General features: G+C 31.4%; 1 protein-coding gene across 2 annotated transcripts in view; it reads left to right on the top strand.

The window, feature by feature from the left end:
- Nucleotides 1-16,779, top strand: part of LOC107447159 (zinc finger protein basonuclin-2) — a 150,570-nt gene that overhangs the window by 125,539 nt on the left and 8,252 nt on the right. For both annotated transcript variants that reach the window (XM_021146543.3, XM_071186389.1), the window contains one exon: nt 11,076-11,311. In XM_021146543.3, the coding sequence (XP_021002202.1) occupies nt 11,076-11,311 (236 nt within the window). The remainder of the gene's footprint in view (nt 1-11,075; nt 11,312-16,779) is intronic.

Here is a 16,779-nt window from a genome sequence, read left to right as displayed (position 1 = left end):
ATATATATATATATATATATTAGGAGCAACCTTGAATTGGTTGAATGATATAGAATTCTTTTAGATTTCAGAACCGGCCATCGAAATAACTTTTGTCTCTTAAATTCTTTGGTAAATAGCTAGAATTCCTTATTTACTTCATAGAGGAGTAATCTTATTAAAAGACAATTTTGTGCAATGCACTAAATGCTAATTAGATCCGAATGAATTTATGTTTTTCCTTAAAAACAAGCAAAGGTAAAAGGCGCGCCTCTCACTATAAATCATAGACACCTTGAAAAAAGAAGGCGGAGTCCACCTTGATGACCGGACCTAAACAAAGCTGCCGGACCGTCCACAAAAAATGTTCTAAAGAGAAAACTAATTGCCATCAAAGAAGAACGCGAACCCCCTCTCCCCCGTTCATCCCCAACTGTCACGTCTAAACAACAGGTGGGGCTGGTCCTACCTGGTGTGGGGCAAAAATTGTTGTCAACCCGAGCAGCGCATATACCTGGGCCACACTTCATTAGTGCCGATGGCCTGGTCTTAAATTATAGGTTATATCTAGATGAATCTTTTCTACATACATGTTATGGTTTTTTTTTATTCTTTTGTTCGAGGAAGGGTTCACTGGGGTCATAAGAACGGGGGTGCCCAACACTCAGCAACTTCGGTTCCGGCATCTCGACTTAAATTGGGAAGGGGTGGGATCGCGATCATTACCGGTTTTAAGCTTGGGCCGAAAACCGCGATACATCATCGATGTCCTGAGGCCATCTGTATGACGGACAGGATATTTTCGTCCTCCCTCATTCAACATCATGTTCATCCCCCCCAACCTATATATCAGCCTAAGGGGGTTTGTTTCGGAATAAATATAACACAAGTCAGATCACTATTGTACCAACACCCCTAGTCTATAGATATTGTGTTTATAGGATTATCGGTTAATCATATTAAAATGTGCTGAATAGTAAGTTTTGGTGTCAGACCCACTCTTTGCGTTTGGATCAATATTGCGACTGTCATTTGTAATAAATAATAATATTTTATTAGTGAGTCAAACTATGGTGACACTTATTTGTAGATTCAGGTTTACAGAATTATAAAATTTTGATATTATTATCTAATAAATGCATACAGTGCATTTCTGACTTCTTTATTATTGAAAAGATGATCAACGTTTTTTGTTATTATTATTTATTTATTTTAAAGAATCGTTTAACTATGGCCGGCATGTAATCCTTGACAAAGTACGACTTTTTTAAAATTTGATTTCTCAGGAACTATTTGACCGATTTCGCTCAAACTTAGTATTTTGCCATGAAAAATTATAGTTTTTTAAGTAATGTAAAAAATTGTATCCCTTACAATTCAATTTCTGTTTAACTATTATTAAATAAAATAGTAAAAAAATGATAAATATTTACTAAAAGTTATTTTTTGCATGGAGTTATTTTTGGATAAACGAATTTTATAACTGTAGGCAAACATTTTTAAATTCGCTTAAAAAATTCTCGAGATATAGCGAACTACGCAAAAGTAAAATTAACAATAAGTTAATCAACACAAATCGTAAATTTAACTTTAAATAAAATCAACAACAAAAGAATTTTCTCAAGTTTTACTTTTGTTTAATATTAGTGGAAACATAACACACAAAACACAAAAAAATATTTTCAAAATGCATTTAATTTCTTGTGTTAATTAAAATAACTAAGTCACATTTAACATTGTGTTCAAATTTAACTAAAATAAATACAAAACTCTTTTTTGCATTGTCTTTAAAATAACTAAAACTGTGTTATAATATGTGATATTATTAACTAAAAAAACTATAACTCTCCATACAACGTTAATTGATATAAAACTATAGCATTATCTCTACTTATTGCAGAAAATAAGCTATAATCTGTGTTTAAAGGGTAAACTACGAAAATTATTGCAAGAATGAATTAATAATTTAATGCTGATATTTGTGCACCATTTGTAATCTTGTTAATTTATTGAATAATTTCAGCTATTATAATTAACACCTGTGCAACATCATTAAAATGATTAATAAACCATTATTCTATACAACGTTAATAATTAAAAAAAACTATTTTGTTCAACATTATAAAACTCAAACCAATAACTCTAGTGCAACTTTAAGTATAAATAACATAACGGATTGATACAAACTTTATGCATAATATACAAAGAGTTAGCCGTAAAATATGGCGCACGAACATGTTAATAGTTTTAACCCTTTACGGTCGTATGTCTACTCTCAACCACCTACGCTTTTTTATCGTTCCAGTCGTATATCTGCTCTCAGCCACCACAGCAAAGATGTTAGCCATCGCTTAATGGCAAACTACATATATTGAGGCACTGTGACGATGAAAAGAGTAAAGATTGTTCTATATGTTCAAACAGAAAAATTAAAAGCCAAAGACGCCAAACTAATTATTTCTATGACACATGTTCTCGAAAACCAGATCATCATATTGGAGACTGTTATAAAAGAAAGATACCACGCGATGGAGAACTATAAAATACAATTTTTACATAAAATTAAAACATAATATTGCGTTACATATATCTAAAGTTTAAAAAAGAATTAATAAAGTTTATTTTTCCTTCATAATCTTGCATGTTATGTATTACTGTTCGCTCAACGATTCACGACCAGCATGACATCCATGTACGAACTTAATACGACCGCAAAGGGTTAACTTTATTCTTGGTGCACAATCTGAATTCGCCATCTTAGTCTTGTACTACACTACATGGAATAGCTTTGGCCTTGTTCTCGATCCAGTTTTTATTTAATGCAATTAATAGTGTAAGCACGCGGCCTTCATTTTAATGTGCTCTTCTTATATATGAACAATTTTTCTTTTACAATTATAAATAATTAATCTTTTTGTCTACACTGTTCTTACACGAACCCATTCGATGACGAAAATGCACAAAGGTAAGACCAAATATATCTCTAATGTAGTGAAAGCATCCACCTACGCCTGCAGCGCGGGTCGTTTGGTAAGAGCCACTCCTTTGTGACCAAACGTTTATTGTTTTACAATTAGTATTTTTCAGGATGTGTCTACTAGGCTTCCATTTTATTCGGAATGTATACCATCTATCAGCAGTTAATTGTAGAATCAATTCGGAATTGATCCCATAAAGTATTTTTTTAATTGAAATGTATTTATGAATTAACTCCACTGACTTTGCTCGTGCATTAATTAGTTCATTTTAATATGCAGAGATTAAATAAATGTTTATGCCGATGACTCAAAGGTGGAATACATTAGTTTTTAAAAATTTTAGGATAAAAGTTATTTCACAAATTGTTTGTTTCTAAGAAGACTGACACATTTTGAACTTGTCAGAAATTTTAAAAGGAACTAAAATAAATTCCTTTCAGTAAATCATAAACGGACTTTTAATTGTTTTCAGAGACAGAGTAGTGTTTTTTAGTTATTTTATTAGGAAGGAGTTTACTTAAAATAAAAATAGCACCATTCATTTAAAACCATTGATAAGTGAATGGGGATGAACACAAATAGCAGGTTAGTCTATGATTTAATATCTAAAATCTGGTATTTTATAAATGGATAGGTCATTGCATATAATGCCTATAAAATTGCCAGGCAAAGTATTAAATTATTATTATTGCAAAAATTGTCGAAAAGCATTCTATTAAATAACTAATGAGAGACCTACGGATATTCAATGACCATACGGATATTCAATATACAATGACTAGGTACTCTACGGAATGTCGACATTGTCAGTTACATATAGCTTTTTAATATGACAAAATGTAATGTCCCTGTATAATAGAATATCAAGAAACATTTAATGTCATTTATACATACCTCAAAGCGTTTTGCATTTAAACAATACCTAAAAATTCATAAGATTGAAAAGTTTTGTATTATAAGTAAATAATATACAATTGTATTAGAAGTAAATTAAATAAGAGTCGATTAAAAAGAGGGGCAATGAAATCGAATGGCTATTAAACAAGATTTGTTATAATAGTTAAGACTTTGATGTTTTTTTCTATGGGTCACTATGTATCTTAATTATTTTACTCTTTATGAAAAATCTAAGAAAACATTTATGACTTGATAAAAAAGAAAGTCGAATCGTTCATACCCTAACAATATCAGTTTTAAAATGATTCTTAATAAACCTTCATTACAAATCTCGGTATATCATTGAAGTGTGAAACAACTATATTGTGTTGCCAAAAGATTTCTTGTCTTTAATTAATTCAAGAATCGTCCCCAAGGGATGTTTTGTGAGTCTGAGAGAAAGAGTTCCAAATGGAAAGAAAGGGTAGAAAAAGAACGTTTTCTCTTCCCTTTATCTATTCCCTGGACAATTCTCCGCTGCCCCCAAAATCCAATTGACCATCTTTTCCATTGATGTTGCTAATGAACTCGTCCGTCCCTTCCGAATTGAGGACTCTGTGGACATCGAAATTCCCCTTTCCCTCCCCTTTGATGACCCCCTCTCTGGTCAAACAATCACCAATTCTTTCAACACCCTGAGTGAAGCTGACGAAATGTTTTGTCATTGTTTTCCTTTCCTTACGCTTTGACGGGTCTGATTATTCCAAAGAAGTGTTGATCTCGTTAACTGTGAGACTTAGCATTTAGCTTGCATAGATTTAAACGTCATAGCCTGAAGGGAATTCGGTTTTACTGTAAATAACTGTGCAAAGTGGTATTGTAGTATTCCCAATGTAATACAGTACATGCAATTCAAGTAAAAGAAAGTTTAGATTTATTATTAAAAGATTATAGTCGTTAAAAAAACTGATTAACACTTTCAAAAAAATCTTCTCAACTTTAAAACATATTAACATTACCTCGTACCATAATAAGAAGTAAGATTTTAAAACTTACCATGTTTCTGTTAAAATTGAACCACAGTATCATGTTACAAAGTTCTTTGCAAATTTAGGCGTTATAGTTCAAAATATTCATGTGTAAATTTCAATATGGATGTTATAAGGCTCTACTGCAGGTTCTGAGAAAGGTTCAATATGGATTCTTATGTAAATTTCTAATTGCGTAGAACGGTAAATCAGTGATAAAAGTGTAGTATAAAAACAATTTGGTGGACAAAAACAATGAGAATTTAAATATTTATAAACAAGGAACTTTCTTTGTTCTGAAAATGAAATATCCATATGAGTACATACCTTGACAAAAGCAAGGATGTTACACGTAAGCTTTGTCATCAAGCGTCACTTCTGCAGAAATTTTCCCCTAAGACCCCTGAAAATGCTTCTTCACCCTTTTGATAGGCTGATAAAGGAGAAGCTAGCTATAGCGCTCGTAAGAGAAGTTTTACTTTCTCTTTTTGGTACAGTTGACTGTCAAAATCCCCAGTTGTTTTTTCTTCTTAAAAACAAACAGGCTTTTATCCACGCACTTAATTAAAATCCAAAAGAGAAAAAATTTTAAGCCAGTTTTTTTTTTTTTTTTTTTTTTTTTTTTTTGTAATTGATATATAATTGGAATAGTTTCGGAAGAAGGGATTTAATTTTTAAAAAAATCATTTTAGAAATAATCTACGGCTACAAAAAGTAAATTTAACAATCAAAACAATATAAATATGACAAAATTTAGTTAAACATACCGACTTTAAAGAGCTTTATTTAAAAATATTTGAGGTGACAAAATACACATTTTATGTATGCTTTACAATTTTGAAATATGTGAATTTTTAAAGAACTCTCCTTCCACATGAATTATTGCATCACAAATTGATGGATTCTGAAAAATTAAAATTTTGATTGGAGACATTAACATTAGACATATTAATGAATATGAGACATTGGACATTTTAATGAAAATTCTTATTTACAGAGTCTTTCTGTTTTGATTTACCTTTATCATCAAACACTTTTCAGAAAAAAAGATGGGGGAAAGTGATCAGGTGTTTATTTAATTGAAGTCGCCACTATCTTTTATTGACTCGCCACGTGGCGAATTGTAATTTTCTAATCTAATCTAAGCAATCCTGCAAAAATTCGTTTTAATACTTTGAAAAAGATTTGTTTTCAGTACTTGAAACTTCATGGTTTCTATACTTTAAATTTTAAATTACTGAAAGTGAAACAAAACTTGCCACGGATTGTGTTTCCAATGATATGCATAGAGTCTTCCTAATTGCTCAGCGACACACTTCTATAAGATTTCATTCTTGTTGTTGTGGACAAAGAGAAAATAAGGATTCCTTTCCCACAGCAATCAAGGAATAATTGAGCAATGGGTCGAAGTGTCGATTACAAAAGGTGAGGGTGGTTCCTCTTATTGTTTGACCTGGTTGTGTCACTACTTTTTCCTTCTAGTGGGAGGTGTGGCTTATTCGGAGACATGACCGGTCAGGGTCCATACTAATTTGCCCCTCGCCCCAGAAGATGGAATACAATTAAAATAAAGTGGTGAGCTATCTCAGTTATGAATTATTTATAATTAGATGGAATGTCAGTTGAATATATTTTCAAGATCTTTTTGTTTGTCGGATTGTTCGCCAGACATCGGTATCTGGATTGAAACTGCCCAAGCTATTGTTAAAGGAGATTTCAGTGTATTTATGCTGTGTTCAGACTATGAAAGGGCACATATTGAATAGATGATTTATTGATGATCCATTGATTGTATTAACTTTCTTTGAGACAATCACATATTCATAAAAAAAGAAAATATTTTACTACCAGTTTTGAAAAAGAAATTTAAAATATAATTAATTAATTTCTTCAATTTACTTATGCACTATATAATCTCTGGCTCGGCTTGAGGAATCCCCCCCGCCCTTTGACATCGAGGAGTTAGCCGGCTGTGTTTTACACACTCAAGGACACGACACCAACCAGCTTATGTGAAATGTAAGAATCACACCTGTGTGATAATGCTACTTCTGTCACATGCATTTTTGCATACTTTCCAACATAGCCATACATAAGTCTGATATTTTTTCTATATAATTAATGTGATAGCAAAGTTTAATTTTAATATCCAATTTAAAATAATATGTGCCATGGGAGACATTTAAATAAATCAATGTTATGTATAAAAAGGCTGTTAAATTAAATGTTGATTAAGTGCTTGAAGAAAATTTAAGAACATTTGCTTCCGGAAATTGTTATTTCATAACCCCCTAACCCTTTCGCGCCGATTGTCACAAATACGTGCCAGCATGAAACCGTATCAATCAGGGTAAAAAGATAAAAATCGTAATCAAAGTATTTCCTTAGCAGTTTATTTGTGGGCGGAGTTATAATTGTTTGATTTATTTAATTCACCATTACTTTGTTCAAAATAAAACTATTCAGTTATACTTTGAATTAACATTGATTATACAGTTTTTTAAACTAACAGTAATTAAAGTAAAAGCAAAGTAAGTTTGTCAAATTAGCAAAGACTACATTTAAGTTACCGTTTTTTTATTTAATTACAACTTGATTCTGATTTTGTACAAATGCTTTTCTGAATCACACGTCCCCAAGGGGTTAAAGGCCTGCGGAGAGCTGTAATTTCCAGTTTGGGAGCTCAGGTTTTAAAAATTGTATGTAGTTCATGATGGACTCACATTTTAAAAAAGCTTTATGAATAAAAAGACACTGAAAAAATTAAATTAGAATAAATTTATTACCGAACTTCACAGTTGTCTTATCACATTGATTGATTTGCTTGGACTCATATTAGACAAATAGTGTTCTCGTTTGAAATTCAAATTATGCGAAGTGAAGACTAATTATTTATTTAATTTGTCATTGTTAAAATTCGTAATTTTGGTACACCGAAATTTATTTATTCAGCTTATTTTTCTTTGCTGCTTGATGCGACATAATATGCTGATTGTTTGTCCCCCAGATCCTGGAGTAACTCAACTTTTCAAGTGAACGCCACTGAAAACATTAAATAAGAATAAACTTATTTCACGACTGTCTTATCACATTGATTGATCAGCTTGGACTCATAATAGACAATTTAATGCTATCGTTTATTTGACATACCGATAGATCAATGTGATTCACCCTCCGAGTATTATTTCTTTGCTTGATCCCCAGCGTTACGTTCTCTCTAAAACGTATATAGTTATTACTTCCAACTCCCACACAAGTTAAACTTTTTTTTCTCAAACGTCCCCCACTCCCCCTGCGAGAACCCCCCTGTTAAATTATCTCTAAACGGTGGCATCGACACTCTTAATAGCTTGATCAATACTAAAGGACAACGCCCAAGTCAATACTAATTGAACCGAGGGAAAATGAACGCTGGAGCTTCTATATCCCATTCATCAATCAGATTGTTGATTTTTATTATTTTATTTTATTCTTTTTCATTCAATTTATTTTATTATTTAGCTTCGTTATTAAGAATATCAAACACAAGATAAAAAGAGTGAAATTTATATAGTGGCAAGGGGATTAAGAGTGGAGAAAAAATTGAGTAATGGGATGTTTTTAGCCTATCGTTGAGATATTAAGGGCGGTTGATTTTTATCGCTATTTTATTTAGCTTCTGGTCTTGATTCAAGTTTTTTTTCTGTTCTATTTATAAGTTATTACCAAGCGAAATTTATTTTCAGATGAAGTTTGTAAAAATAGAAAAAAAATTGGCAGAATGTGTTTATATTGTTTAAAATATATCTGTGCAATGGCTTTTAATCCTGAAAATTCGCTTATTTATTGAAATTTTATGCGTATTTTTGTTATTAAAAAATAATTACTATGCATGACATTTTCTTTTTCACAATATTTTTTGACATAATTTTCCCCAAATATAGTGATTATCATTATTTTTGATGAATTAAAATTTTTTGAGCGGGGCTTCTTAATTTTTATAGAAGCAGAACTACTGAAAGCTGTACTACATAGATGACACCAGTTGTATGTTCATAGCAAATGTGTACGAGTTTTTAATACAATAGTCTTAAGTTATTGTAAACAATTATTATAAACAATTATTGCTAATATTTTCAAAAATTAATTTTAAGAGTTAAGTATTAAAAATTATAAATAAATAATAAGAATAGTTCGTTGCAACGGAGTATAAGAGAAAAGAGTACTATTTCAGAGAATGCATACTTCAAAAGACAAACAATAGCATTAATTTGTATATGAGTCCAAGTAGACTGTTATAAAGACTATTATAAGACTGCTATGTAGCTGAGCATTTTCAGATTGTTCTTTTAATTTTTTTTTTTACGTCAATCAATTGAAACGCTATGGCCTTACAATAAGCGACATTTTTTCCAAAGGTGATATCTCAAGTAGAAATTGTTCCTTAATATTATTGTACCCTATGCAAGGTTTTGGCTTCATAGATATGAATTTTCACTAAGTACATAGAATTATACAATTGCCAACATGAAAATCACGTTTTTTCCCACTCCACAAACGCTCTTCTGAAAAATTTTAAAAATCTTGCTTGCCTTTATTCTGTTCCAATCTAAGCTATTCAAACAAATATCAATGCTCAATAACGGATATGATGTTGATTTATTCGAATTTTCTTTTCAGAGATGAGAAAAAATCACCAGGAATAAAAATAATCTGCATGATTAAATGATTTATGATTGAATCAGTCAGATAGTCGTGCTCAGATTAGGAAAATTAAAACTCGTTGCCAGATATCAAAATCGATTATTCTCTTTGATGAATAAATGATACGTGGTTTGCCTTCAAAATCTTTCCGTTCTTGTACCGTTTGGGTGCTGACCTGCACATTAGAAACCCTGAGTAACGAGTTTCCGTTCGTATAAATCCATGACTCTTGCTCCTAAGATATTTGTCAGCACATTGACTGACACTATTTAATAACAATGACCGCCAACAGTTTTGTAAAAAATATTCCAGAGAGGAAGAAGGCAGAGAGATGTAAACTGCAATCAACAAAACAGTAATACTTTAGTTGAATATTACAGTGAATGATGTGCATGGAAAAAACTAGTTTTTTCGGTTCTTTTGTTGTTTTGTTTAAATGTATGATAAATGGATCGCTTTTGACACTTTTATTTATTTATTTTCATTCAGTTGGGGAAATCCAAGGTGATGTCATAATGAATATGTGAAAATGATATCGCCAAATTGCACTTTTATTATTTGATGTGAACTGGTGAATAAGATATGGACGCCCAAGTAAATGACTTCAATTATGTTCATGTGACAAGAATGAAAATCGTTCATTGTGTGAAAGTTATTTTGCAATGAAATAAGCAGGAGGCATATTTAAATTTTTTTTTAGATAATTAATTTTACAGTATTTCAAGATCTCGTAATATGTTGGTAAAGGTGTTATTTTAGTTTTGAACATAGACAGTATTTGAAGGCAATATGCAGAATATTCGAAGGTAGTGTACTGAACATTTGAAGTCATTATATAAAATATTTGAAAGCAATATACGGAATATTTGAAGGCAATATAAGTCACATTTTAAACTGTTGAATATAACGTTTTTGGTAAAAATTAGTACGATTTTCTAGTAGAGGAGCTAAGATGTTTTTGTGTATTGTGTTGTTATCTAGCTGTAATTCCAAAAACTTGACCTACTTGGGAAAAAAAATTTCAAGGCACATTTTGATATAAGAAATTTTACTTTTGGAGGAATCGTGGCTTGTAACTATAGAGGCTTTCAGTTTAAATTTTACTCTAGAAAGAATTATTTATTGCATTTAACAAATATTAATACTACTTAAAATTTTGTCGGGGACTTAATCTTGGGTTCATAACTATGTTAACCCATTTCAATACATCGTTGAGAAATTCTGTGCTTCGTAGTAATGGAGTTATAAATTCATACATTAATCAAGGGGTCTTCAACAGTTTTTTACCTTAAAGCGTATTTTAGAATACCAGTCGGATAACAGGAACACCCATATATATACCTACCAATGTTTAGAAGGTACAGTATTTTAAGTAGTATTGACCATGGTAGAATATTGGCTATGAAATTTCGTACTTTGCAATAAACTTAAGCACCACTTTTTGTAAATATTAACTACTTTAAGTGAACCTGTGTAGTTTGCATATTAATTTTGAAAACTCTAAATTTAAGTTTTTTCGAACTTCTTGTAGCACTGGACAAGTTGGGCTTTCGTCACCTCTTCAACTGTCATCAAGTCGAAGTAGTTCAACCAACAGTCGCATTTGACGTCGCCTCCCTGATGCTGTACGGGACAGAGGCGATGCCCATCCGACTGAAGATTCTACTAGACAGGTTGTTCAGCGTCCTTCAGCAGGAAGAAGTCGTCCATGTCCTTCACGGATTTGGATGGACTTACGAGGACTATAACAGAGGATACATACTGCAGGTATGATATTTCATTTATAGCTATGTGCAATTCTTTTCTGTAATTGTTAATATTTTATTCACGCAGAATTAGTAACCGAATTATAATTTTATCCGTGACTTCTACTAAGAAATGACTATATCATTTTTAGTTTTCATAGGACTAATAATTGTGGAACATAGAATTTTTAGATTGTTTAAGTAAGATTATTCTGATAACATAAATGAGTCAATAAATTTTTTTGTTATAATTTGCTTTGAAGTATCTTAGATCGTGAAACCTTTTCCCTTATAGGTTTATAATATTTTTTACTATGATAAATAAAAAAAAGTATATAATTCCTTTATGATTATGGATTAGATTATAGTGAGTTTTTGTTCAAGTCACTGAAATCTGTTTCAATAAATTCTTATGCAATGGATTCTGATTGCAAAGATTTTTTATGCAATGGTTCTTGATTGCAATGAGATTTTATACAATGGCTCTTGATTATATTGAGTTTTTATCCAATGACTTTTCATTGCAAGAATTTTTTATACAATGGTTATTGAATGTAATGAGTTCTTACGTTATGATCCCTGATTGCAAAAAGTCTTTATGATAAGGATTGACTGTCTTGATTGCAAAGAGATTTTATGCTATATCTCCTCATGGCAGCAAAATGTTTTTGGGCAGTTGCTGACCTTGATTATCAGAAGTTTTTATACAATTTTTCCTGACTTTTCGAAGTTTCAAGAAATAGCTCATCTTGAATACAAAGTGATTCTGATTTTGCAATTGTTCCTGATTTCAAATAGCTTCATGCAGTGGTTCCTCTTGGTTACAAGATGTTTTTATGCTACTCCTCTTAACTTCAAGGAGTTATTGTGCAATGGACAAAGATTGAAATGCTTGAATCATGGATGAAGATTTATAACTCAGTAATTCATAGCATCAATTTTGAATTCAATGCATCAATTTTGTTCTCTTAAATTTTTTAAAATTTTCCGTCATAGCATTTTATTTGTCTGCTTTATCTCTCTCTTTTTTTTTTTAACCGACCACACTTTTTTGTTAACATTTCCTTAATCTCTTAAACCTATATCACTCTGATCTTGTTCAATTTACACATGGCAATTGATTGACTCAATAGCATCTTTTTCAAGAAATGTCGTCTTCTCTACTCAGTGGGGAACTGGAGGAACTAGATCGATCTATTTCCGATGAACAGTGGATAAAAGATCGGGGAAAAAAGGGTTGAATAGGGGTGTAGATGAGTTTAAGGAACAAGGAGAATGGCCTGCTTAAATGGTCTTAAGACACGGATCATTACCATTCTTTCCATCAATTTAGAAATGGGGTAAAGGACATCCACTGGTCCTAAAAATGGTCATCTATTGATTTTTTTATCCCTAAAAAGTTTCTTAATATTCTTGTCGACAGCATTTATTTACGAAAATATTTGAATCTAGTAATCTAGCACTCAGTAAAAGTTTTAAAATTTTAGTTTGGGAAAGTGAGATAGCTAAGTTAATGAAAATTATATTGATGGTGGTAATGAATTGATAAATGAACGATTTTGGGTTTACTATAACAAGGCTGGGATAGCCAACTATTACCGACTTTTGTGTTGAATGAGTTTTTCTAACCGTACGAAAATTTCTAGTGTAACATTTGACTTTTTGGTTCAAAAAGTTTGATTTATTAAAATGACTACCATGACTGGTATATATAAAATACTTTTTTGACAGGTATAAAAAAATTATCCTAAGAAGGATAGAATATACTTTATGCTACGTATGAGTCAAGCAAAACAACATGAATAAAGTATAAATAAAGATACAGAAATCGTTATAGTATACTTTCGGTTCTATAATAACAAAGGCAGTAGGGACAAGTATATAGAACCAAAAACTCTAGTATGTCCATTTCTGTATTTTTACTTGTGCTACATTCACGCTGTTTTGATTTACTCAGAAATTAATTGATTTTGCTCTGGACAAAACAGCGGAATCGTCCTTTATATAGAACCAAAACTCCAGTATGTCCATTTCTGTATTTTTATTTGTGCTACATTCACGCTGTTTTGATTTACTCAGAAATTAATTAATTTCGCTCTGGACAAAACAGCGGAATCGTCCTTTATATAGAACCAAAACTCCAGTATGTCCATTTCTGTATTTGGGCTGCAATAGTGGCACAGCTCAAAAAAAACACGCGTTTAGGACTAAGAACAGGTGCAAATATGAAAATACACCTTCTTTCAGCAGCAATACTAGCACAACGCATAATTTAACTTGAAGGCAATCTTCGGTTAAGCAAACTAAAACATTTCTTATGCATTTTGCTTAACAGTGAAAACTTTAAACCCATTTATCTCAAAACTTGATTTTTTGAGTTGTGGCACTATTGCAGCGAATGAGTGATATATTAACGTTATTTTTTACGGACAAACTAAAGATATCCATCTAGTTTAAAACTATTAACTGTAAATAAATTTCGAACATTTTTTTGTCCCTCTCGTACAGCTTTATGGTTTCTTGATTGAGTTCTATTGCGTGAGTCAAGGAATCTCATAAAAAAAGAAGGACTGGGGGTAAAAAAAAAAGAAGAAAAGAAAAGAAAGAAAGGACATTAATGCCTCATCAGTTATATGTTGGGAAAGGGTTGTGTCTTCTCGTATTATTAAAAAGAGGCACATTTTGCTGTCACCTCTGGGAAGGGATCCAAATGACAGATGATGATTTCGCAGACTCTATCACGACCCTAATCCTTCATGTTGAGTGACACTTTGATGACATTATTCCAATGTCTTCCATTTGTTCTAGAAAGACTCCGAGAAAGAAGAACGTTTCTCAATGGAATTTTTGTCTTATTCATTGTAAGTTAAGATAATAACTTGCTTTGTCGGTTATGTTATTTTAATTATTTAATAGTTTCCGTTACTGCCGGAATATTTGAAACGCTTATCAAACAACCGTTTTTCCCCCCCTTTGTTTTTAATTATATATCCAACGAGAAAGAAAAAAAAAACAATTTTCTAATAACTATAGATTTAATGATATGATTTCCATGTACGAATATTCAATCTTAATTGTTCAAGGGTCTAATCTTAAACAGGTTAATTGATCTGTACAGACTATATTTTAGGTTACGAAATCAAACAGAAAAACGTCCTTTCTCTGAATAAACATACGGTTTTCTGAGAGATTAACATTCTGTTGTTGTTTGTAATGACACTTGGACAAGCCAACTCACCAGCCGTCGGCCTTTTCCGAATTAAGTCAGGAGGGTGCTCTTTTCGTTTGACGAGAAAGTCCCACAAGGGTGAAAGTACGTCTTAGCTCAAAACCCCACGGATAGATGGCAGTACCACCCATTCGTGAGGCCACTTCCATAATTTAGACAGGAAATTTTCTACAGATCACTGTACCCATAGTACAACTCAGCGACTGATCACAGAACTTAACACAGATTTTACCATCACGTTTGTCGCATGTATTCGGTGGATCTTGCGGAGTCGAGGATCGAACCCTGGCCCCTCCGGACTGAAATCCGATTCTCTAACCACTAGGCTGATCAATATATACTAACAACTATTGATTTCTAAATCTGATTTTCGCGTTCTAACATGCAATTGTAATAGTTCGAGGGTCTAATCTTAAATATGCTAGTTAATTTGGGAAAGCTTCACTTTAGATTATGAAATCAGATACAAAAATGTACTTAGAAACATACATATTCAGAAACAGAAATTTGGATTCTTGATTCTAAAATAATGGTGAGGGGGGTAGCCGTTATTTGGAAAATATAGTTTTAATTGTCAAGTCAGGATAGCGGCCAAAAGTTTGACGTCTATCCTGACTAGCTCCTTTCCATGTATCTGGAACTATTTAAACGAATCAAAAAATTTGCAGGCAGTTATTAATCTCATTTATCAAATGATAATTCTGAGTAAAAAATTTGTCATTTTTATTTATAGTTTAATTTATTAGTTGAAAAAGTGTATTGTTAAATATATAAAGATTCCTAGTTAGTAGGTATGTTTCTTTAAATAAACTACGTTTTTGTGTCCGATTTTCGTAAATATTATCTGCATAAATTAATTAGCATATTTTACTATTTAGTTTCTCAATTTTTTAAGAATTATTTAATTAACTTGGATTGCATGATAGTGCGCGATATTAGATCAAAAATTATTACGTCGTTCTGTTATTTCCTTAACCCTTTCGCGCCGACTGTCACAAATACGTGCCAGCATAAAACCGTGTCAACCAGGATAAAAAGATAAAACTGGTAATCAAAGTATTTCTTTAGCAGATTATTTGTGGGCGGAGTTAGAATTGTTTTATTTATTTAATTCACCATTACTTTGTTCAAAATAAAACTATTTAGTTATACTTTGAATTAACATTGATTATATGTATGATTAAACTAACAATAATTAAAGTAAAAGCAAAGTAGGTCTGTCAAATTAGAAACGACTACATTTAAGTTACCGTTTTTTATTTAATTACGTCCTGATCCTCTTTTTGTACGAATGCTTTTCTGAATCACCCGTCCCCAAGGGGTTAATGGTTATTAGATTTATTATTTATATGACTTATTTTTCAAGTCTCCCAATGTCCGAAATAAGTGCCTCTTAAACATTTTTCTTCAGATTTTAAATGATTGCGGAGCTAATAAGTATTAAAAATCACTTCAGAGAATATTTTTAAATATTTGATGTCAATCAGTTTCTTTTTACCTTAAATAAACGCTAGTTTTTAGAAAAGTCTTTAACCTTATTCGTGGAATCTTTTTCCAGGACTAATCGGTCATAAGTGTCATCTTTCTTTCTAGACGTAAGTCATTTTAATTCGTTGCTTCTTTAATGAAGGAGGAAAAGAAAACGTAGTTTGTGTCATGTTTCATGTCATTCTTGGCGACAGTTCATTACGATGACCGAATACATCGGTCTTTTCTTTGAAATATGCTTACGCTTTTCTTTCCTTCTTTTTTTTTCTTCTTTTTTTTGTTTCGCTCTAGATGCTACTATAATGATTAAGCGTTTATAATTAGAATTTCTGCAATCTTTTAAAACTTAAAATAAATAAGAAACGAATAGGGGGGAAAAGCAATGAGTTTATACCTTTAAATTTAAGTTCTTTTAATTTCTCTCCTATATATATATATATATANATATATATTTGGAGCTAAAATTAAAGCACATTGTTTCTTGAAACTAAAGTGTTTGGCAACAGAAAGTAATATCCATTTGTTATAAACAAATATAGACTACCACTTTTCATAAATATGCCACTTTTTGTGGTTGAGAAATAATTAGTTGATCAGAAAAAATGCACTAAATACAAAGTATTCAAGCGTTCTTTTTCTTATCAAGACATTCTGGCTTTTCAAAATAATGTCCGCCATTAACCAGAAAAAAAAATGGATAAAATAGAGAATTTCAGACATTTTTTTGATCAAGATATTGTGAATATAATGTTCGTTATTATTCTGAAAATATA

The sequence above is a fragment of the Parasteatoda tepidariorum genome, chromosome 10 (genome assembly GCF_043381705.1).
Source record: "Parasteatoda tepidariorum isolate YZ-2023 chromosome 10, CAS_Ptep_4.0, whole genome shotgun sequence".
NCBI lineage: Eukaryota > Metazoa > Arthropoda > Arachnida > Araneae > Theridiidae > Parasteatoda > Parasteatoda tepidariorum.
This window is presented reverse-complemented; position numbering and strand designations above follow the sequence as displayed.